General features: G+C 40.3%; 1 protein-coding gene across 1 annotated transcript in view; it reads left to right on the forward strand.

Moving 5' to 3' along the window:
- Nucleotides 1-14386, forward strand: part of ntn2 (netrin 2) — a 42266-nt gene extending 27880 nt beyond the window's left edge. The window contains exons 4-7 of the mRNA XM_072456391.1: nucleotides 5154-5303; nucleotides 7772-7825; nucleotides 12442-12516; nucleotides 13578-14386. Coding sequence (XP_072312492.1) covers nucleotides 5154-5303; nucleotides 7772-7825; nucleotides 12442-12516; nucleotides 13578-13969 — 671 coding nt within the window. The 3' untranslated portion in view covers nucleotides 13970-14386. The remainder of the gene's footprint in view (nucleotides 1-5153; nucleotides 5304-7771; nucleotides 7826-12441; nucleotides 12517-13577) is intronic.
- Nucleotides 14387-25727: the final 11341 nt, after the last annotated feature.

A 25727-nucleotide genomic window follows, 5' to 3' on the forward strand; every position in this document is an offset into this window, starting at 1 on the left:
TGCTTTATCACTGCAGAGGTGGGGATGGAAGTTGTGACGTGAATAGCCCAGTGTACTAAACCTTTGGAGTCGTGATGGATCAGTGCAATTTCTGTCAGGGAGGCGTTCAATCCTGTACAATCTCATGTAGCTCAATGTATTACTTCATGTTTACTGGTCTTGTGAGTACCAGGGCCTTCTTAGGCTTTGGTTTCAGTACATTGCCCTCGTCGGCCCAGCAGCAGTTCTTATTTAGCTGTATGTTCTTCTGTGTACAAATTGGTATGCGTTCAGTCTTCACACACACATCTACTTTATGACTTAACCAGGACTAAACCTGAAACTAAACATGGCCGACATCAGGACTAAACAAGGGCTAGAACCGGACCAACCTAAGTCCATTTTGAATTTAAAGTGCACCTTTTACTGTTCATTTCCAAGCTTCCAAAAGTTCTCTTATCAGTTGTATTCATTGATCCAAGGCTGCCCTGAGGCAAATTGATGAAGACATGGCAGCCACACTATGCGCATGGCCTCTTTGACTACTTATAACAACGTTAATATAAACAACATGGCATGGTATACGAAGTATTTGCCTGAGTACACAATCACAGTATATGCAATGCTTGTAAAAAAGATTAAAACATTTGTCAATATCTCAATTTAAACCTGATTAATTGATAGATTTTTGCTCATATTGGTACTACAAAAACAAATAAGGGCCCTTTACATATAAAAAAAAAGGTTTAAAAATTTAATCCATTTTTGAGCAAAAAGCAAATCCCCACGTTTTTTTTGTAGCAAATTACAGTAACTCTTCTTTATTCAGATGGTACTTAGTAAGATATAACTACCGCCGGGCTTTTTCCTTGGTCCTCTGCTTCTATTTTCTATCATAACTGTTTATGTAGCAGCCCTCCCTCCAGACTCCTGCCTCCTCTGTAGTCTGCACTTCTAAGCCCTGACTTGCCGGGCTCTGTGTTTCATCTGGAGGTGAGGACGGAGGTCAAAGGTGGCCATGGCCAAAGGGGCGAATGTGACGTCTGAAACGGACAATAAAATACAGGTGTTTCCAAAGCGCAGATCCGTACAGAGGGAGTAAAGGGGGGGCCAGCTTCAGTCTGGTTCCAATCAGACTTGCTGTGCGGAGAAAAAGCCCATACACTCACCTCCAAAGCGCTCCACTGTCTCCTACCTCCCACGTGCTCCGAAGCCTGGCCAACTGCACTTTGTACGAGACAGCAGCCTCCCCTTTAAGGCCTTTACAGTGTCACAAGCATTAAAGTGCTCAGTAAAACGAACCATCCCAGGCCATCAAAATGTGGCTACACTATATGAGTCTTTCCAAACGTGTTTTTAAGGCGTTTTCCGAGCGGTGTCATACAGCTGGTATCTGTTGACCCGAGGGAGCACTGATATAAAGCACAAAAATGAGGCAACGGAAGCCAATGTAAACCGTAGTGGGCGGCGGACTGGCTGTCTAAAATAACAGAACGTTTTCAAGGCTAGGTCTCGTCCACTGTCACGTTCAGAGGAATAACTCAAGCTAGGATCTGCTATCAAAGGGAAGGAAAGGCTTGGAAAATCTACAGCTAATTGGAGATACGCCATTTAAAAAGGGAGATATTTAAGGAGTTGTTTTTCAGAATATGTGTAAGTCTTGCGTGTGTAATAATAAGTAGTAGTTATGGCGGCCTTGGTCCCTCACCTGTTAAAGCACATGCAGTACCTAAAGGTGTTCTGAATGTGGATTGGATTTCTCGTTTGTTTCCTGCAAAGGCTGAAAGACCCACATTGTTCATCCCTTCTTCATCTTGGGAGTAAAGAGCAGCGTTTGCTATTTTTACTTTATTTATTTATATATTTATTTGACAGGTAAAGTAAAGGCTTGTGAATTTTGGTCATAGCAGTGGGCATTTTACAGGTTAAAAAGACAATAAAGGCAAGGCAAGTTTATTTGTAGAGCACATTTCATACACAAGGCAATTCAAAGTGATTCACACAACAGGAAAAATGCATTAAAATCACAAAGAAATTACAAGCGTTTTCGCACATAACAGTGCCGAGAACTAAGTCCCTATAAACCTCTAGTACCTATTTAGTCAGAGGAACCTCCCAGTCCGCCTTGAGCGTGTTCACACAGCAACAGTTGCTGAAAGTGGTGAAAGACTACTGTGTCCAAGTTATTTAGAATATTAAAGGCGGTATGGACGATTTTTCGGCGATTTGAGAACGCAGGCGGAAGTGCGCATGCGCACATCCCCGTGCGGACTGATACAACACACACATGCGTTTGTTTATTAGCGCAACGGAGCGCATCGCTCGTCTCCCGTAGATTTCTGTCCACTTCTGCGTCAGCTCGAACTGTCTTTCTCCGTCTTCATTTTGCCCCGTACACTGAGGGAACTATATTATGATAGATCAATGCGCTTAGGCACGCGGAAACGTGAGGACGAACCGCACGTGGCTGCAGGTGAGCGGTAGGTGCGTTTTATGATTGATACGTGGCAGGACAAATGATTTATCCACGCCACGAGGAAATATGATAAAAATTTTGCTGAAAAAAATCGTCCATACCACCTTTAATGAAACATATTTCCCAAAAAAGTGAATGTTGTGAATTTACATTAAAGTAAGCAAAATGTTTCCTGGTCTGACTGGAAAGTACCTTTCCCTGAGCAGGAGCTAAAAAAAAACAACTCAAAATTGTGGCCCCAGTTCCTAGTTCCTATTCTGTGGACTGGAATAAAAAAAAAGTACCAGGAACTAAAAATGTTTTTACAGTGTGAAAACCCACTTTTCTGGGGGAGCGTCCGCAACCTCATGGAGATGTTAGTGCTTTGCTTTTATGTCTGGGATGATTTTTAAATGTATTTATCATTAAATGTATATATATTTAATTTATTCAATTACAGGTGTTTTATTGCAGAACTAACTTGGCCTTGTGCCGTCTCCTGCTTTTCTCCATGAAAGATCCAGTATTGTTGTATCTCTTTTTGATTCCCTTGCTTGGTTTTGTTCATCATTCATTTGTACATTTGTTATTCAGAAATGGAATTTAATTGAACGATTTAGTAATAGACATCTGAGAATGGACACCAGAAATACTGCTGAACATCAGACGTTTGTGTTCAAGCGGCCACATGAACACTTAGCATAGCAAGTCTAATCAGTTAAATTGGACCTGTCAAAGAACTACAAATCCCATCAGGCCTCTGTCACGTCTGCAGCCGCTCTGGCTTGAAAAGTCATCAACATCTGAGGACGTTTTTACTGCTTCTTAACTGGCCGAGCCTCTGGCCATAAAAAGTTCAGACAAACAGGTTGAGCCGAGGTGTGAGTGGAGAGGTGCCTGTTGTTTACGGAGCCCTGGACGTCCTCAGTAAACTCCCATGTTTAAAGTCTGCCGTTGTTTGGAGGGGAAGTGAGAACATCCAACATTGCCTGCTCCATCGTGTTTACACTGACCGGCTTTGACAGATCATCGCCGCGTCGATAACTCAATAAGTGGAACACACGTGTCTTTTATCATTCGACACACCGTCTCGCAGACAGCCACACATCTGTCCGCGCGTGTTTACGTTGACTTACTGAATGACTTCATTTGCTAAAGTGGGATAATGATATAATCAGTTTATTCTGCTGCCTTTAGATGTGGATTTGAGTCGTAATCGGCTGAATTTCATTAGCACGTTCAGCAGAACAAATAAGAGGAATGCTTCACAATGCCACCGCTGCATGTGGAGAACAGCAGGAGGAGAAATATACAAGTACAACGTAAACGTGCAGTACTTTATAGTGCTTCTTATCAGGTGACTTTGAACCCATTCAAATTATGAACCCGTACGTACTTAAATGTAAGTATATAAGGGTTCATAATTTGAATGGGTATGGAATAACTCGTATGTAATGTAGATCGTTTTGACACAGCGGGAAGTTGACTGGTTTAGATGGACTCATTGGATCTATCTCGCAATGATAAGCAAATATATGTGCCATTTATGGTTTGTACACATGTTGCTGTTTTATAGTTGTTCCATTCGTGACATTTACCTACAATAATCAGGATTTAACTATATTTTTGTGGCATATTGATGGCTGTCTACCGGTGGTATTATTTTCTGCATCTTTGAACCCTGATAAACTTACAGAAAACCATTAGCAGGAGTTAAATGACACACCCCAATGTAATGTAGACTATCAAAGACGCAGCTGGAGAATGGGACGGCTTCAATGGAAATAGTATTTTGTCTAACCCTTATAGTAAAAGTGCGTACATTTAAACAGCATCTCCTCATCTGGAACGTCTCATCAAAGCGCACTGACCCTGTCTATGTCGGAGCGTCAGATTTACGCAGAGCATCAAACGCAGCGCAGCGCTCGGGACACCTGCGGACGTGTCGACGGAAAAAACACCAAAGTTCTGAGCCAAAGTTAATCCTTTTAGACGAAGACCATCAGACTTTCAGCCGTTTGACCTTTCACCTCGTGCATGGGTGACAGGTGGTATAGCGTTCAGTCTGTGTTCGTCTGATAGGTTTGGGTTAATAAACACATTGGAGGCAATGGTGTGTTAGCAGCTGCTGTATTCTGGCACGCTGTACAGTGAACTGTCAAGTTACTGGGTTTTCCCCACAAAGTGTAATTTTGTTCTTGTTTTTTCTTGATACACTTGGACAATTATATCTATCAAATAACAGCCGAGTCACTCAAAATACATGTATTTTTTCTTAAACGGCAAAAACAATTGTGAACAAATGTTATTCTTCTATATGGTCCAAGATGTCTCACACAGAGACTTTGGACGACACCGTTGTGGTTTAAGATTTGAATTTTCCGTTCAGATCTCTCTCAGGGGTTTTAAGAGCAACACTTTGAAATGAATTGCCTACAACCAGTAAAAACTTGAACATCTTGGCGCTGCCGTGTGACCAAAGTATTTCTTGTTGCTGTTGGCATTTGTGTGGCATCTACAAAACTTTTATTTCGGGAAGTGATGAAATAGCGGAGCCTGTGTCACCAGACTCCACACAGCAGTTATGAGCTCAGGAACAAGTCGAGGCCGGCCATTACCTGATTACTCTAAGCGTGCATCGACACCATCCTCCTGACACTAATTGTCTTTAAGTCTCTCATGACTAACAATCAAACCTATCTTTTTCTTTGCCCTCCAGCCTGTGACTGCCACCCGGTCGGGGCAGCGGGAAAGACTTGTAACCAGACCACAGGCCAGTGCCCGTGTAAGGACGGAGTGACGGGCATCACCTGCAACCGCTGTGCCAAGGGTTACCAGCAGAGCCGCTCGCCCGTGGCCCCCTGCATCAGTGAGTGACGTGGATTAATACCAAATCTGTTTATATATGTGTGTGCAAACTAAAGCTAAAAACAGACTCAAGGTATAGTTTCCTAATGCCCTGTGTAAAGTTTAGGTTACTGTCTAATAATGCCTTCGGGCCGTAAAAACCTTAAAAAAAAGTGTGCAAATAAATAAACAAGTATGGATGCTGGTAAAGAAAATTAAAAATCAGGAAAGCCCACCACATCCTGTCAAAAACTCCAATTACCATACCAAATGACCGCTTCGTCCACTCTATGCATACATTTAGTGTGCCAAAAGAAACTGTTTAGATAGAAAAATGAGCTGCCACAAAAAGGCCTCACATAACAAGTTCAAAAACGTCTCTTAAACCAAGTTCAAACAGCACAGTACAGTACAGTGCTAGTTATATTGTCATTACAATACATTGTGTATTTGATTTCATTTCATTTATTAAGATACTTAAGAATGTGCTAGTTTTGTTTCAATATTTTACAGATTGCTGAGTGTATTTTGTTATATAGTACATTAAAAAGTTGCAAGGTTGATTTAAAATGTAAAAAAGAGAAACTGTTAAATGTGGTGATTTTGATGACGAATTGTACAGATGTTTGGTCTGTAAAAATTCCAATCCATTTCATGTTTTTATTGTGAACTTTATTCTAATTATGTTCTTGGAGCTCAAAGGTTGGGCCTGAACTCAAAATCTTTAGTCAGAATGTCACCACGAATAATGTGCTGAAAAATAACCTCTCAAACCACATACGAATAGCACTTTCTAGTTTTATAATGGAATGTTACTGCTGTACCACTGAACACAGATGACAATATCCCAGTTTGTGTTTTAAAACTCTCATTTACTTTGCAGGCAATATTAGCTCATTGTGCTAATATGCCAAATAAACCTGAAAGTAGGCAAATAACAGTATCCAGCAGTAACACCCTGCCCTGTGGAGCCATGTTCCAGATTCAGAGCAGATGGCAGGCTGGCACAGGCTACAGTAGCTCTGAATGTGTTTGAGTGACACTGAAATCAAAGTGACCGCACAGAACAGTAATGGTAATGAGATCTGTGTGCGTCCCCTCCCATTGAGACAGCTGAAGAAGACAAAGCTATTAAGCAGCCAATTAGTATGACGGCAACAGCCCTAATTTGAATGATCCGCACTCATCTGTCTTGGGCACGCAGATGAAAGGACACTGGGCAGCTGTAGGGACACAAAAGCACAATGATCAGGTTTGTTTTTGTCGGTGGGGAGTCCCTAAATTCAAAGAGAACATGCGGACTCCCAAAATCTCACCAGCAACTTCACCCCTCACACTCCCGCTGCTGAGGTACAAGCCCTGAACCCTCAAATCCAATCAGATCCTCCAGTGGGTGCTAAGACGGCAGCCCTGAGTCTGTTTATGCTCGGAGCCTGAAGCCGTCGGTAGCATTAGCATTTGTATTGGAAAGTCACGTAGGATTAGCAGAGGTCCTGGCGGAGGTCCACGCCGCACCACTTTTTAGTGCAGCCAGCGGGCATCGCAGGAGGCCCACAACTGTCAAGATCGTCCCGAACAAGTCCCTCAGCACCATCTGTCCGTGTGCACATGCATACAACACGGAGATTACACAACTGGGATAGCAGTGTGAGGCTAATTAGTGCACATGTAGCAGAAGATAATGAAATGTATTGTCTGTCTTTACTTTAAAAAGGATAAATGTTTGAATTTACTGGTCAGAACACCATACAGTCAGAATTATGCAACAAATTGCTGAAAACTAGCTCATATATGACTAAACAATTAGGAAATCAGATTATATATTTGATTAGATTTTTTTCAAAATTTCAATTGCTCGACACTCAAAAGTTGCATTTTTTCCATATTATACAGTATTGTATTGCGTTGCTTGTTATGTTTCATAGTATGGCATTTAACGTGTAAAAGGAAAAAATTAGGTGATGCCATCAATTCAAGTTTAGGGCTGCAATTATTATTAAGAATGATCATGATTAATAGATTATTAAAATAATATGATATAGGGCAGTAATTGTTATGGTTTTCTGGACTATATCAAAATCAAAATGTCCTCAATAATAGATGAATAATATACTATATCCAGAAGATTTGGCTGACAAGTCGACTACTAAAAATATATCGCAGTAAATCGAAAATATTTATTAATGTTGGCCAGGTTTAGGGGAAAGGTGAGAAATATACATTGTTTAAACATGTTTTAATTACACAATGCAAGTTGAATGCCATATTGCACCTTTAAACTCCAAAATATTACTATTACTATTACAGTTTGGATGTGTGTGTGTGTTCATGTCAATCCACACTGCACCATAAACATTGTACAAAATTCTGTACTGGAAATCATATTGGGGACCAGGAATATTTATTAAAGATTGCCAACATTCTTCCGCTGGAAAAAGTAGAACCCACATAAACACGGCCATCTTCTCATTTTGTTCCTTTGTGTTTCAGAAATCCCCGTGGTCAACCCGACAACAGCCGTGAGCAGCACCGAGGAGCCAGCAGGTTCGTACCTCACCCATTCACCACTACTCACTGAGCACCAGAACAAAAACATATTTTCCTAATTCTAGACTCGAGTTTGGAGGTGCGTAATAAATATTAATACAGGGCAGGGCCACCTCTGCCTGAATGATCACAGACATTTTCCATTGTCGTGAATTCCTTTAACCTTGGCTCCGTTTCTTAGCCTGACTTAGCGGAGCCTCAAGCTGAGTGTATATGCAGCTTAATGCCAAGGCCAGCAGATAGGCCGAGGCTGTGGTAATTAGTTACACTTGAGCTTGTGGAGATTTAGCGAGCGAGTGGGCTGCGAGGCGTGAAAGGAGCGCTGGCGTGTGACTGGTTTTGAGTTCAGACTCTGCTCAATTACATCGTTTTATTTCTCATTCTGCGGCTTTATGGATTCAAAGGACATCGATTTGGAATGTTTTAAAAGATTTTGTCAGTAGTCACATTTTTTTGATTTTTTTTTTAGCACAACCTCAAACCATATGTTGAATTTGTGTGCTGTTTTAATGAAAATAGTAAAAATGTAAAAACCTAGACAAGAGAGTAATTACGAAAAAGGAAAATAATAAGTGCAAATGACATGTTTTCGCAAAATATTACTTTGTTTGGTGGGATAGTCTGTGTCATAAATATTTATCATAGTCATTCAAGTTCCACATTCTGAAGGAAAATGTAAAAGGTTTTAAAGCAAATCTGTTGTTCTTTTGATGTGAAGAACTGACAGTAAATCCCTAACTATAGTTTTGACTAATGTTTAGTTAAATAGCTAAAATGGTTCAGATAAATACACAAAAGAAAAAAACATATGTAAGTAGCACCAGAGTACCCCATTTTTTTGTGGAAATGTATTTGATCAAATCCAAGACCAAGAACAGACATTTCATCTTGAAATGCAATTTAAAATAATAACAGATGAGAGAACATGATGAATAAGTGTACGTATGCTAACGCTAACACCTTCAGCTACATGACACACAGACAACGAACTGTGGTAAGTGTCTGGTATGTTAACGTAACATATGAACAGTTATTCAGATAACTATAGCATAAAGAACATGCTAACACGTTTATCAAAGCATCAGTTTTACCCCAAATCACTAAATCCATTGAATTCTTCTTCCTCTGTGTCACTTCTAAACAACTCCACAAACTCCAGAGGAAGAGGAAGTGCAGATTCTTCTTCTGCGTCACTTAAAGCGCCCTCTTGTGGTTGTCAGTGTGAAAATAATGAATAATATCACATATAAGTCGCGCCGGCCAAACTATGAAAAAAAGACTTATAGTCCGGAAAATACAGTTCACTCCATTTTAGTGAAATGTGTAGTCTAACCTGTCACATGCACTTTAAATGTAATACATGATACAAATGATACAAACAAATGATAACTGTTCCAATAAAAGTTTTCTATATATTAAAATTCTTTCCACAGTTGAACCTATTGAAAGGAACGTACCCCTGGGAAAGTCTTGCTGAAACAGTATCTGATCGCACATTCACCTCAGGCTCTACCAGTCACACCGGACCAGTGCCCCATCTCCCTCTGTAACATCCAGGGCTTTTGTGGAAGGGGCGTTGGGTGCAATTTGTCCTTGTCGCGGAGCACTGAATGGGTCTAAAGGGTGTTTTGGGTGCAACTATCTTCTGGGTCAATTGGCAGAAAGGAACTCCCCATGGGAACTGTCCACACTGTCCCTATTTGATATTTTTCAAACAGCCAGCGAGACATTATATAGCCCTGCTGCTTGAATCGTCCGCCAGTCATCTCTGCGTGCTCCCTAACAAGATAATGTGTTAGAGAGAAAACCAGTGAAAGATCTTAGTGGCTTGAAAATGAAATGTATTTGATTGAGGTTTATCAACGATGTGCTTGCACTAATCCATCAGGCGCATTTCTCCAGAACCCGTCAACACCTACACTTTTGTATCGTCAGGATTTTCCCCTCTGTCTTCTCTTCTCTCTTTGTTCCAATAAAATGTCCAGCTCTCAGATATACAGCCAAGCCTCCTGGACATTTTTATGGGCTCCCCGGTCCCCTGTTCCATCCTTCCATTGCTCAAACCGTTCTCATGCGAACCCTGAACCTTTGATTTCTCTTTCCCATGGCAGGTTTTTCCTAATTGAGATATTCCGTGTTCATTTTATTTGGGCTCTGAATGCTTTTCTTTTTGAAGACGCAAGGGAAGTTATAGCGCATGTGGTTTTCGAGTTGGGTGCCCCCACATTCCAGCTGTGACAATGCGTGGTGTCCCTTCTCTAGCTCTTTGACCATCATTTTTCTGTTATTTTAACCCCGGGTCCTCGAAAGTAATTACACTAATTGCATTTAAAAATGAGGCGCCGTTTCATTAAGTGCAGTTATCTTTTCATCTCGTTTCAGTGCAGTACTCGTAATAAGCATCTTAGAGTCCAGTGATTTCAATTATAAAGCTGACATGACACGCCTTTCATCTGGTTTGAATGGTTCATTCGATTTTGTTCCACTTCATGCAAAACATATTTTATGATCACAGAGAATCAATGGTCTTAATGTTGGCATGGCAGAATAAATATTTCATGAACTCTAAAAAACAAACAATGACAAATAATGACACGCATGTGCTCTCCATATTCCAAAAACAAAGGCTTGCATGCTATATTCTCTTTGTGGCTATAGTCGACTCCTAAAAGCTGGAACCATGAAAAGACCAATGCCAACATTTTAGTGGTGATATGTTTTAATTCTTGTTATAAAGTTTTATTACACTTTTTGTCCAAGACACCAGTTCATAGTTCAGAGAAGAATTGAAAAAACAAACAAAAAACTGTACAGTATCAATCAGTATTAGAAACTAGATACTCATTAGAACAGGCTTTGATAAAAAAAAAAAAAATTAAATAGAGTTTTCACGTGGAAAAATAGGTTGCGTTCATGTGACATCACAACATTCCATCAGCCAATGATATTTACTACAGATGGTGGGCAGTTGAAAAATCACATTGTTAAAATGCAGACATGTTTGTAATACAATTAGTCTAGTTACTTAGGAAAACATCCGGAAGTCACAATTTGTGAATTTACCTTTAGACAAATCTCATCTGAGATAATGACCAAATTCTGGATTGTGAACGGAACCTATATGGGACATATTATACATTTTATTAATCCTGTATCGTCTTGCTACTGAGGCTCAAGTGCTTTGAACATTCCTGTTTTCACCCACTCCCCTATCCCCGCCCACATCTTTAGTTGCAATTATCTGAAAAATTCAGGCCGATACATGGATTCTAAAATGTCACATAGCCACAAAAATACATTCATACATTCAAATCTGCTGCTTGCTACAGTGAAATGTCACTGTGAAGAGGTGGAGCTAATCAGATCTGCAGTTTGGAACAGGAAGTCGACTGGTTTTGATAACTAAACCGTTTTAGATCAATATTACAGTTTACAATTTTTTTTTTTTAAACGATCATCTATTTATATTATAGTTCAATATTAAGTACCTGGACGCCTTCTTGGGGAGGTGTTCCAGGCATGTCCCCCCGGAAGGACACGCTGGAGGGACTATGTCTCTTGGCTCTTGACTATAATAGGGATGGTATAAAGGAGCTTGAAGTGAACGGTTTTGACAACTTTTTTGTGGACTTCTCTCCATGCAAATGTGATCATGTTTTGCTTTGAATTGTCAATTGCTATGGCAACCACTCTCATTTTTCTTAACTCTGAAACCCATTGATATGACTAGTACCTCAATGTCTCTTATGTTCACTAAATAGAGAGTTTTTTCCAATCCGTGATGTCAGTTAAAGAGAGTTAGTATCACGTGTATTTCAGCCGTTAAAGTGGAGCAGTTGTAGCACCTTTCCTGGCAGCTCTGAGGACAAATGGTCGGAGAAGGTCATCTGTGCAGTGTGTGGTCTGGATCTTCACGCTGGCAGCCAAGCTCTATTCACATCCATCCAAGCATGACCTGCTCCACCACGCTCTGTCTTTGCTCAAAATCTCCCAAAACATGTCAGGCCCAACACTTGTGCTCCTCTGGTATGTCTCACAGCTGCTACGCCTGCTGTGGGAATTAAAGACGTACTGAACCACGCCACAGAGAAATGATTTTGTGTTTTTATATGTTTATTTTGTTACGAGTAGTATAGTGTCCATTGTTGTGTTGGTCTTGAGTTTTAAGATTGATATGAATTTTGTATTGTTCCGGTTGAAAAAAACATATATTGTGTTATGGTGGGGAAAAAAAAGTTTTATATGCGACTAGAGATTGCAGATCCCTGCCAAAGCACTGGCCCTATTTTGGGATTGCAAATGTAAAATGTCAGCTTTTTTCTCAAATCTCAAACATTTAAATCTCACTAGGGAAAATAAAAAAAAAGTCAAAATTGGCAAATAAATAAACATCACTCTACTCTACGCTTTTAACTTACACTTGTGTTTTTAGATGTGAGTTAAGGATTTATAGTGACATTTTGAGTTGGAAAGCGGTGCTTTCACAGTACATTACAGTTTATAGCGTTTTGTCACCCCCAGTTCCCTTCACAGGCTGCTGAAGCTCACATCGCACCTGTACATTTGTCTTTTTGTGAGTAAGCACACTCAAGAGCTCCTGTCTTCTCTTACAGATTGTGAGTCATACTGCAAACCTGTCAAGGGAAACCTGAAGATCAACATGAAGAAATATTGTAAAAAAGATTATGGTAAGGAAACGCTCTGTGAATGTCAAATCAAACTTTAATTGAAATTGAAATTTCGTAATTTCAAATCATCAATTATCATCTTGGTGATGGGTCAGACAAAGCATACTTCATTATAGAACAATGATGAGTTAAATATTGAGGATTGTGCCGCTTGTATGGCGCAGCCGGGGCGTCGCCCTTGAGCCAGGCCTGGGGTTTAGGCTCATATGCGAGCATCTGGTGGCTGGGCTTTGCCCACTAGGCTCGGCCACACTCAGCCCGCAGGAGCGACGTGGGTTATCCCTCCTGTGGGCTCACCACCCAAAGAGGGTCGAGTGCTTAAAGGACTGGGGGGCAGTCAAAGGCAGATGCCTCACTCACAGTAGCTGTGGCGATGTGAAACAGCTCACTGAGAGGGGGTAGGAGCTTGAGCTGTTGCAGGAAGTTCAATGGCCTCACCTCCACACAGACTTTGGGCTCAAGAACACACCTCATGGAGAGCGGCTGGACACTCCACTTTTCTTCCCACAGGGAGTGCCCACAGGGAGTGGAGCGGGCTGGCGTGGGCTTGCTCATGGCCTCATAGCTCAGCCGCCATGTGTTGGAGGTTACCCCCAGTGAACGAGAGGGTCCCTGCACCTTGGAGATAGGTCTCTCACTGTTGTGTTGGCCTAGGGACCAAACAGCAGTGCAGAGTACCGGGTCATCTTGGAATTCCTGGAAGGAGTACTGGACTTTTTTTTTTACATGATACAAATGTAATATTTTTTATACAGTATATTTTTTAAGAAACCTTTTATCTTAATGTGCAAAGTCTTCAAACAAAACAAAAAAAAGAAAAATCCCAGTCATAAGAACTAATTAACTTCTTTACCTAAAATGTAACCTGTCAGTAATTCCCTTTTATAATGTATTCTTTCCATTTCAGCTTTGTGCACTTGCTTTATCAACCATCTAAATATTTTATTATTTCATCCATCTGAATTAAAAGTCAATATTAACGTCTAATCTTTTGCGTATGTACTGCCTTCAGCTCTTTTATAAGGTGTAATAATAAATTGATGGTGTGTTTGTGTCCACAGCGGTGCAGGTGAATGTCCTGGACATGGAGACAGTGGGAGATTGGGCCAAGTTTTCTGTCAACATTGTGTCCGTGTACAAGAGCCGCGGGGAGCCCTTAAAACGAGGAGACAATGTCCTGTGGGTGCACATGAAGGACCTGGCCTGCAAATGCCCAAAAATCCAGATAGGCAAGCGCTTCCTGGTCATGGGCGGCAGCGAGGGCGGAGTAACAGCAGGAGTGGGTCCCGGGACGGGGCCTGGCAGTGGAACGACCAATCAAGTGACCGGAGCAGAGCGCATAGGGCTGGTGGCGGATAAGAACAGCTTGGTGATCCAGTGGAGGGACGTTTGGGCAAGGCGCCTAAGGAAGTTCCAGCGCAAAGAAAAGAAAGGGAAGTGTGGCAAAGCATGATGGGAGAGCCCTTCCCCATGTGACGGACACCCCTGAGCCCTGCCCTGTTACTGGAACACTGCACACTACAGACTGCATGTACCTACTTTTTCTAAGGACCTCACCTGTGTATATTGTATAATTATTATGCTATTTTTATTTTCATGGTTGTTATTGTATTGTCCATGTGTTTCGTCGCATTGGTTTGTTTTGGTTTGCCTTAAAAAGGGACCATTAAAAAGGGTATGAAGTGTTGACATAAAGTCCATTCCCTCCATGACGACAGCACAAGTCCACTGTTGGCAGATCCACGCTGACCCTGTGCCCTCCCACTGCCCCTCTGTGCTCTGTGCTCAAAAGTCACTCACTTTTTCTCTTCCTTCTTCCTGAGGACAGTGTCACTGCATTGAGACCACAGACTGCTGCTGCTGCTGCTGCTGCTGCTGCTGATGCTGCTGCTGCTGCTGATGCTGCTGCTGCTGCTGCTGCTGCTGCTGCTGCTGCTGGGGCCATTTCAAAGCAAACTCCAAACAATCACAGTGCATTGTGATGTGAAGTACTCTTTTGAGGAACCAAGGGCTTTCTTTATACAGAGCTCAAACCTCAGTCCTATCACCACCACTGCTGCTGCCTCCCTACACACTGTACCATACAAGGGCTCTGTGTAATCTATATCTCCCACAGAGTCTCTGAATCACCACTCTTCTCTCTCATGTGTGCATTGCTGAGTCATGAATCACCTTCATGACTTGTAGCTTGCCAATTTTTGGAAGAAAAGATGAAGCATTGTGGACAAACGGCTGGAATCTTCGAACAATAGCCAATATTCCAGGAGACTTTGTGCTTAAATGGCAGTGTGGCCTCAGACGTGTGTGGCCACAGTTGTCTCTCTTTAAATATATGAATTCTGTGATGTTTAGTGACTGGCGGACATTTGTTTGCCAAAAGAAGAGATTGAAACGAGAGTTCCTTTTCATGCAGTCAAAGAGAAAACAAAATGGGATAAACAAGGCTGTTTTTGTCTGGTGTTCTTTGACAAACTGAATGAGGCTGGAAACTTTTAGTGCTCACTGATTGTATTATGACATGAGAGCATCAGATTTCATTCCTCATGAACTTTGTTATGTTTGCATGTTTGTGGTTTGTGCTGGTCCATCAAAACCATGCAGTGAGCACATAACAGCTAACCCAATCTGAAGATTCAGATCCAAAGGAAAACCTCCCAAGTCATCTTCCCTTATGCCTCCCTGAACTGTCCCTGTCATCCGCTGCCAAAGAGGCATAGTCACATTTAAATTCAATTTAATTCACAGAGCTATGTGAACCAGGAGCAACCCAAACCACAGATAGCAGGCTTTTATCTGCCTAGTGCTGTTACTTCATGTTGTAAGCATATTATAATTGATTTAAAGAAAGTGGAAGATAAACAGTGGAGCATGTCATGCCAGTGCAGCAGTGAGTGTGCTGACAGGCGTGTCATGCAAATGATGGTGGCTGTGGCTTTATCTGGCATGTCACTCCTCCTGACGTGTGTCTCCTCTGTGTATCTTACCACAGACTGTGTCCAGTGTCTTAGACAAGTGACAGCACAGAAGAGGCTTCTGACAGCCCATGTTTACTGTACTATAGCATTTATCTGAATGTATGTGAAACTGTGAAGAACTCACTCAAACAGGAGTCTTAAGCGATTAGCTTTTTGCTAATTTATGAAAATTATATAAAGCTACTCTGTACTGATAATCTGCATATTTTCAATAATTCAGCAGTTATAAAGAAACGTATGATGTGTTTGAGGAACAAGGGAGGAGAGCGCTGTTCCTGGACTTATGACTTGACTCATTGTCATTAAGACTTAATTATTGACTCGACCTCAAGCCTTTGGTTTGAGGGTGCAGAATTTACTTTGACTCATCTCTTCTAAGGAAGACTTATGACCCTCACTTAATGTCCAACTGATGATGCAGATTCTGATGAAACCTTGGAATTGGACTCAGGACTTAGGCCCAAACTCACAGTGACATAACCTGTTCCTACATAAACTCCAGTCAGATCCTCATTTAACTTTTAGTCAGATTTTATATTCAACTCTGTGTCAAACTCACAGTCAAACATTGACTTTGGGCATTTTGACCTGGGCTTGGACTGACACAGGAAAGTCTAAAACTAGAGAGTCTCTCAAACAGGACGGCAGGAGTGGACGCTCTCGCCACAGCTCCAGTCCTGTTGGCAGCATTTCACAAGAATGTAGCTCATTTGAGCTGAGTCTGAGGGACAGGTGCGGCTGCAGCAGTACCAGCCTCCTCATTCTGGTATGTGAGAGTAAAGCTGAACATGAGCAATAGTCCAGTTACGTGCCTGCGAGTCTTGTGCGCTCGTCACAACACACTAACAGAGGAAGTGTGACATCCCTGCTGCCCTATAAATCTGAGCTATAGCCCTGTTTCCCACCTGGAATGTTGGAGAGAGATAAGAGCGAGACAGATGTTTGTGAAAGCTATTTAGTTTGCCACATAGGGAGCGCCATCCTGTTGTTTTACATTAACAAGCCTGGCAACTTGGCAGTGGAACTCAGGCCACGAAGGCCTTTGTTTCCAACCAAGCCAGATTTTACGAGACGTACAGGTGTGTGTGTGTGTGCGTGTGTGTGTGATGAAGCTATCCACAGAAACAAACGGCTTGCTCATGAAGTGTCAGGCAACAGTGTTTACTGTGTAGTTGAAGAATTCCCTCATGCCACCATGTCTGTTATTGTAAATACATATTTGTTCCACTTAATGTTGGGATGCAAAAGCAGACGGTTTTACATGGATGTGGAACATATGCTTTTGTGATCACCCCAGAAGATGTGGTTCGAGTATTCAAACCGAATGTATTCTTTTTGCTTGTCTGCAGATTATACATGCCTTTGGGATTCAATTGTGACAGTGGCCAATCGGTTTTAACCACAACTTTGCATTACATTATTCATTGAAATAGCAGTGCCTCTACAGCGCTGATCTTGTTACACTGATGTTCTCCTTGTACATTTTCCTTTTGAGGCAACAAACCACTGACTTTTTAATCTATAAAATAAATTATTAGCTAATGAATTGTGTCTTTCTTCTCAGTGATTTTTTAAACCTGCACAAATAAATTGCTATATACATGTGAGTATGTACAAATGAAATGTAATTTATCAGAAGTATACCACTGTATAGAGCCCACATGATATAATGGGAATACAGTCCTGTCATTATCACACACATTATGACCCCTAAACCAATTGGCCAGAGTATTTGTCGTTTATTGCTGCAGGAACCAGGCAATATGAGTTAATCTAAGTATGATTTCGAATGGCAGATGATGGAGGAGTCTTCGTGAAAGTGGGTGGTTGTCATCATATTTCAGTGACAGCACCACCAAGACCAGTGCATTTGGGTGTTATGGGGTTTTGATCATGATAGATTGTCATGGAAAATATGTTGAATGGGTCCCAGAAAAGAGACCGAAAATATACAGAAACCCGACCAGTCAACAGTGACAAATGAGTTGGCGTGGTGAGAAAAATTGTACGAGGGGGAAACATTGTAGAGGCATTTGTAAAAGTACAGAGCGTAGCTAACCCTGAACTATTCTCCAATCAAAATTATAATACACATTTGCTTTGGACATTACAATAAGCAGGAAGATATGATATTGAGTAATTATTATTCAAAAGTAACAAATACAGCAAATACCATGTAATTAGTAGGGAAATAAACATACTCAGCTAAATCTATCCACCATTAGAGAAAAAATATATGTATTTTTACCAAATTTAACTGTAAACTACTACTTGCTATCTATGGATTTCATAGTGATAAAACATTAGATTAGATATTACCGGTAGATCTTCTGAATTGTGAAAAGTGCTCAGAATGGTGCCATAATATAAAGCTAATACCCATACTATAGTTTTTATACTGATAATTTCAATTGTATGCATTGTACACATACATTTGTATTACTTTTTATATTTGCTACCTTACAACCTACCATTGAGATAACGTTCAATTTCATCTTGTAATTCATTAACTCATCAATATTTTAAGTTACTGTTTACATTTTCAAAAAACTGTACAATCACAGCTTTGTTTTCCTATTCCTTTTTTAACTACAGTCAACTATTGTGTACAACTACAAGAAACTACAGTCACAGATGTCATTTATATTCTGTTGAAAATCACACTCGAATAACCTTTTTAAAAACCCGGTACAATAGAACTGAAACCTCAGAGTTCTTTAAAATGTTAATTAAACCCTCTCTTGTCCCTCTCAGTCTTGTTTCTATAACAGTCTCACTGCTCTAATCCTCAGCAGCGTCGCCCTGTTCTCAGACACACTCCACCAGTTTCTCTTTCTCCTTTTGTACTTTTGGAGAAGCCCGGGACAACTGACCTCAGCCCCAGATTAAGAGTGGACAGTATAAAGACTTCACCCACCCCAGCTGCTGTTGACAAAACCTCTGGAGGAGCTTGTTTTGGCACCGGTCCTCACCAGACGATAACCGATGAACCTTCAGACAGGAAGAAGGAAAAAAAAGAAGTGTTCAAAGAAAGGTCCAGGGAGCTACTGTGGCAGACTGATAGTGTTGCAATCAAAATACTCTTAACTGGCACAAGTCTGATTCAAATGTAGGATAAATGTTATGGTTTTACTCAACATTTATTTCTCTTAATATCCCATATACACTGTGCTGTCCATCAGTTGATTTGTATGGGGTAATAAAAATGACACATATTTATATCACAAGAGGGCTTCACTTTCAAATTGTGGTATTTCATTTCAAAATAAAAGGAAACTAAAATTGGATAATATTTTGACGACAGATCAAACATGCTTTTTTCAACTCTCTTGCTGTTCTACTAAAATGGACAGTCTATGGTGGCCCTGCAGGGACATGCAGTATCGATGTGAAATTCAACTAAATAAGATAAGATAAGATAAGATAATCCTTTATTGTCCACACATGGGGAAATTTCATTGTTGCAACGCAGGTAGATACAGAGGAAAAGGACAGATAACTCTTTTAAACAAAAACTCTTATAAACAAATCCTCTCATTTCCTAATAAGGAATGGAGGGGGAAAATAAATAAAAATAAAAATAAAAAACAGCTAGTGTAAGACAAGACTCTATTTTCATCAGTTATAAATGTTTTAAATGTTTTGATTCTTGTAATTGGGTGTGAATCAGGACTAAACTGTGCCAGGACAAATTAGCTTAATGTTGAATAGAGATTATGCACCAACATTCTTTAATTTGAAAAACGCTCCTCCACATTCTGATTGGTTGGCAGAATCGGTTCCTGCCAATCACGTGACCTAATACCGGCAGCCATGTTGGTTCCAGTCGCTGTAAACATAATGAGAACGCCAACTATACAACAACAAATCACATAATGTACAGCTGCCTTTTAAAAACGCAAATTTGTTTCTGTTGTAAAGCGCATTAAATACTGATATTAGATTAGCATTGTGATTAGCATACCGGTCAAACATAATGGACAATAACGGAAATATGGCTTCTAAGTGTCTGAAACGCTCCCTGTGTATTGTAATAGTGATGCATTAAATATTTATCAAGTTGTGATCTTTTAATACTTACATTGATGGACGTATTTGCCAGTTATAAGTCCATGTAAACCCACGAAAAAGATGTTTGAAGTCCTTATATCTGTGCTGACCGCCCTGTGAGACGATAGTTGGCAAAACGGACACTTTTCAGGCAGCATTTGTGAGCCATTTCTGCATGTATAAAAAAGGCAAGGTACAAAGAGTAAACACTTTTTTCCTGTAGAAATTGTTGACATATGGGTTGGCATAAACGATTTCACGCAGCACAACTGATAAAATGTGTTTGGTTGCTTTTATGAACCTCATTTTTGTCCGTGAAGCTATTGCTTTGTCCATATTAACCTACCGCAAAATGGAAAGTTGTTTCGTTGTTGTTTGCGATAGGATATTTACAACAATGACAATGAACACACAGACTCAATAACAGCTTATTTAAAGTCTATATGACAGGTTCTCATGTTTTTCTTCTTTGGCCCGAAGGCTTTATTGGACAGGAAAGGTGAGTGTGAAATGGGGAACGAGAGAGAGTGCAGGACATGCAGCAAATTGTCAGAGTCTGGATTCGAACTCACGACACTTAGGCCGGCTGCATTTGGAGTCTTGGCATATGTGTGCTATATATTGTATCGTAGTTTTGGGAAGAACATTTGACAAATATTTGACAAATAAATGTCCTACAACAGAATACTCCACCTATGTCATCAAAAAGCGCCAGTCCATCAAAAATGCGGTGAAAATGATCACGCATCTGACACATTTGGATCACATTTTAAACAATGAGTCATTATTTGTCAATTGTATTATTTATATGGACTTTGGCCCTTGTTTACAACCTGGTTGCTAAGTAACAATAGCCTCTTCCTACGCCATGTTTTTTGGCCATGTCCAACCAGGAAGTAGCATTAGAAACATCACCAAAATTGACAACATGTTTGGTAAATTGTAAATATAATCATATTCCCTTTTACTGAAGTGTTTAATGTCTAATGTGTCAAATGAACTTTAAGGAGAGAAAGATAATCAGTTCCACTATTGTGTGATCAGAAAGTCTGTATCCATGATAACAGAGAGTGTAGAGTGCTGTGTTCCTGTTGTTTATCTGGTTTTCTAAAACTGTTTAACTCTTTTCTAAAACTGTTTAATGTTTAACCTTTACATTTGTTATAAGACTGTAGCAGCACTTTAACATTTTGGATGTGTTTTGAGCTCTCTCAGAAGAAAATGTAACTTCTCACCATTGACTCTCATGCATTTTTGCCAGTCACTGCTAAAATTCAGAATGCTGTGATGCCACCAGCACAACTTCTATTGTATTTATGGCAACAAGAAAGTTTAAGGATACACTTTACTATAGTATGTTGACCCAATTTTGTGTTTTCAGGAAAGCACTGGATTGGTTTTGGTGACAACGAGGACTTAACGCACTGGAAAAAGCATCACATATAATCCCTAGTACTGTCCATTGTCCCTTTTCTATCCTCACACTGCACAGGGCCGGCGAACGAATTTGGGGGCTTACCGATCCCCCTTTCAAAAGCTGCCAAAGCCGGCTTCATTGGCTTTCAATGGAGCCTCATTACCTCTGTGCTTCAAAGAGCAACAACGCCATTTTCCAGCATGGGGCCCTCAGCGTGAACGCAAAGTCTGGTTCCTAAATCTCTTTTCCTTTAATATACTTCTTTTACATTTTGCCACATCTAAACATGTTTAATGATCTCCAAAACGTATTCCTTTCCACTTAGAGGCAGTCAAAAGCATGTGCAAATTTACAAAACTGCTTATGTATATGTGTGTGGGTCACCAAGCCCTCTTTGTAAAACCACAAAAAATGTGGCGAGAAATCAGTGCGGCCCGAGATCATAAATATTCAGTGGTGAAGGTCTGATCACTCTCCCCTTTCCCTTTCTCTCTTTCTCTCTCTGAACGGCTGCATGTCTTTGCTCTGACTAAAAACAGCTGTCGTCTGCAGCGGTGCCCCTCCCTCTGGAACTGACAACACGTCTGACAGTGGCCACGCCTTAACATGCACATCTGTCATCTTTCAATCTCTACAATGTTCAATTTTTCCATCCAATATATAAAAATGTCTTGTTACCTGCTGGAACAAGCCAGCTGAGATTAGGGTTTGGGTTACAGTGTGTGTTACAGATGTACAGGCTTGACATTACAAACTCTTATAACTGTGAGCAGAAATCATTTCGACATCAAGAAACTAAAGATGGAAATTAGCCACGTTGACTGCAATCTTGACAAATTTACATGCAAAATATGTGCTATCCCCTTACAAATAAATACAATACAAAATAGAAATAAGTTGGAGAGACCAGCATTGAAGCACCAAAATACTGGCAATAAAAATTGTATCCGGGTCACAGAAAAGTCCATGTTAATATACGATTGTGTTCTTCTGTTGTCATTTGTCGCCTCTTCAACACTGTTCTGTCCAGACCACATCACATTTGATATATAATGATCACACCTAAAAACAAAACCTAGTCCTAGGCACGGTGTAAAATGCCAGCAGTGTACAGAACAGACATTTACATAATATACATTACCAATTAAGGTAAGAAAAATGAAATAAGATTAGGAGTCCACATAAAAACTGATATTATTCCACTTCAGAGTTGGTATGTAGTTACATTCAAATATACATACTTAATCTTTAACTTCTTAGAGTGGCAACACCATAATTACCATAATTTTGCTTGAGTTATTAATTTTGCAATTTAACAGAACTCTTGTTCATGTTTTGTTTACTCTTCCTTTTGTGTTAAGTGAAGTGCATTGTGTTGACAATATTAAATTATTTGTGTTTCTTGCACCACTGCCTCAGATATGGTTTAGTTCTTCTCATTGTTATGGTCCATCCTTTTAAAATAACAGAATTTTCACATTATTTAATGTTTTGTGATTCTAATTTATGTTCAAATTATAGATCAAGTGCCTTCAGTGGCTGAGTGGATAGCACATGCACACTAGGCTCCACATTAAGGACATTAGGATCGACCAACTTTGTACTTTTACTTGAGTAACTTTGGCTACTCCAGCCACCTTCTTCTCAACTTTGAGGAGATGAGTTCACTTAAGTCCTGAAATATCACAGCCATGAATAGTACCATTTGTGTGACAGGTTCATTCACCTGTGGTCATTACTAAACAGCAGAACTATGAATGATGCATTATACAAATCTGAACTTTCATTGAAAACCAACCTTCAGGAAATAATAGTCCAATACTTGCTCTCTGTCTGTAAGCAATTGTACTGTTGTGCCACAAAACATTCATTCACCTCTGTGTTCTTGCAAGACTTTATTGGGACATTGAGTGATTGAATGGAATTGAGTGTAATTCAAAACCCGTGCGGTGCCAGATAGGAGCCTTGGGGTGCGCCGCTCCACTTCCCCTAATCCATACCTCAGCCCTGCCTTTGATTGGGTGCTGTTGAAATTGGGGATGAGCCTGCCTCTTCAAAGCCACTAACTTGAGAGGAATTTGACCGTGTGCTCAGATTACCACAAGAAACTATTGCGTACGGATACATTGAACAAAAATGCACGCTTAAATTGTAATACGTAACTTGACTCACTTAGTGTTATTGAATCTAAAAAGGTCTGATTTGGAGGATGCGGTTGTGCCTGTTGCTGGACATCCATCTGATCTGTACCTCGGTGTCACAGCCAGGTCAGGCATTTCACTTTGGAATGAGGATTGGACACAGAAATCAAAGCTTCTTGGCCTTGATTTGTCGAGTTCTAAAGGAGAAATAGTGCTTTATAAACAAGTGTGGTCGCAGTGGCTGGAAGCGGAGCAGGCTGAGGGAGCACTGATTCAATGAGTGCAGGCTAAATCCTCTTAAAATAGCACAATTAATCAATGTCTGATATGAATCTAAAAGGGATTTGTTTCAAAGGAGTGAGTTTGGAAGTGTAGTGGATTTTTTCATCACCTTATTTAATTTATTTGTTTATTTGGGGTATTTTTATGAGGGTTTCTTTGTCAATAATAACTACATTTTTAACTATAAGTGCACATATTGTTTTACAGATTATATCAATAAGCAGCATTGACTGTTGTGTAAGCTTATTTCAGGCAATGAATTACCAATAATTACCAAGGCGGCTACTGACAACATACAGCACACCGTTGCCAAAAGAACTTCTATCCAGGCTTTAGTTAAAGATCAACAGTTTACAATGGCAAATATATTCTGAATTAATCACTTTCTAAGCGCATTATTCATCCGTGTTTTACAAGTGATGACAGACTGATTGTGAAAATGCGGCGTTGGACCAGAATCTGAAATTTGGCGTGGAGGTCCGTGGAGAGACTGGGCCAAGCTCCTAATGAAATATGGATCAGTCCGCAGTAAAACTGTTTAGAGTCACTATGATTCATATTTTGGATTGCTAAAACCAAAGAACTTGGACAAAGTATTAGACTTTAGATGAACATTTGTGCTGTAAACAAAAAGCAAGAAAGGCAGTATGAAAAAGATTTATGGACACAATTTCGATTGTGAGTTTCTTATCTTTTTTATTACATGGGACAGGTACAACTGATCAGGAGTTCAAGAGTTAAAGATTATCTAGATTGCCTCTATCTTTTAGACATTGTTGATTTGTCTTCTGCTTCATTTTACAGTTTCAGATCAAGCAAGAGACATTATGCAATCAAAATTGTACATTTAATGATAAAGACGTTTATCATTTATATCTAACCAAAATCGATGTTTACAAAACTGTGACACCGTACCATAAAGAAAATATATGAATTGAACTGAGAGAGTCAGTGAGTGTTGGTGATGGCCTTGCTCTGAGCAGAGAAGACGTGGAACATGGCTTTGGAAGGTTCTGAAAGGCCTTGAGGGGGACGTTGAGATTGCTTCAAAATCCGCTTTGTCCGGCTCACGTGATTCCTCCAGAAGAATGGGGATATTTTACGTTTGGATGTTTAGCAGGCCCTTTGCCAATTTCTCCATAATTTGTCATTGAACCACTTTAATGATGTTAAAGTCCGCGATTGAGCCTTGTTCTGTTGTTTTTTGAGATACCTTTTCTAGGAAATCGACGTATATCCTAAAATATTGTCTGCATCCTAAAACGTGTCAAAGATAGAGCTTTAAAAAATCAATATAAAACAGGCATTTTGGGACTGCCATGTTTTATTGAGAAACTTCCATAATACATAGGCCAAAACTATAAGAACGAAAATAAGCAGGGAAAGGTCAATACCACACGTTCAAACAAATGTATTCTGTGTTCAGGAATGCTAATGCTTTTATACATATTTTACTTTTTTTTTTTTAATGCCCACAACAAGTACTCTGGTTAAAGTATGTGGGGCCTATACTGTACCAGACTCCTCTCTACAGGGCCCGATCCTTGAGGTCCATCTGTTGGCATTTAGCCGCACTTTTCCTGCCTGCATATGTGCTGATCTCCGGTCTACAATAACGGCCTAATTTGTCTGCTGAAGCAAGCTCTGATTGTTACCACGTGAGGCAGTGTGAAAGGTGAGGGATGCCGGTTATCTATGAGGACCACAGCGCATAAGACTGGGGGGGTGAAGGGTTATCCAGGGGTCCAGGGGGTCAGACGGGGTTAAGAGGACAAAGGAGAGGAAGAGCCTGCTATTCGAGAGTGACATGTGAACGCAGGAGTGAACGACCAATGGACAGATTATCAGGATGTGTTCAGATGTCTTTGGAGCAGATAGACTTACTGCGGTTTAGGAGGTAACATTTTAGATGGCTTATCTCCAGTCATTTATCAAACAAGAAAGGATAGGTGAACCAAAACAATTTATTTCAATTTCATTCAGATGTTGTGCACAGCTAGCTTTGATAATGTTTTATTCATTGCTTTTCTCATAGCTTTTCTATTACAGCGGAACATTTGACTTCATTAAACATCTGGTGACATTGTCTGCTCCGTCAGTTTTCAATGGCAAATCCTTCTACAGTCTGGTCATGGAAACAGTAATACACTTGTAAAGAACATTACAGCTCCTGCAAAAGTCTTGTTCTTGGATTAAGCATTATCTAAACCCTCTGATTTCACGCCACATGTCACAGCTTCATTTATAGTAAAGTCCAACTCTGGGCCGCCAATCTGCTCTTTCCCAAAAACCCTGGTCGTGATTCTTTGCTGCCAGTAGGTCCCTCCAACCTGCAAACCTTCAAAG

The sequence above is a fragment of the Eucyclogobius newberryi genome, unplaced genomic scaffold (genome assembly GCF_026437365.1).
Source record: "Eucyclogobius newberryi isolate DKJ021-1_F unplaced genomic scaffold, fEucNew1.0.hap1 SCAF_20, whole genome shotgun sequence".
NCBI classification, from domain to species: domain Eukaryota; kingdom Metazoa; phylum Chordata; class Actinopteri; order Gobiiformes; family Gobiidae; genus Eucyclogobius; species Eucyclogobius newberryi.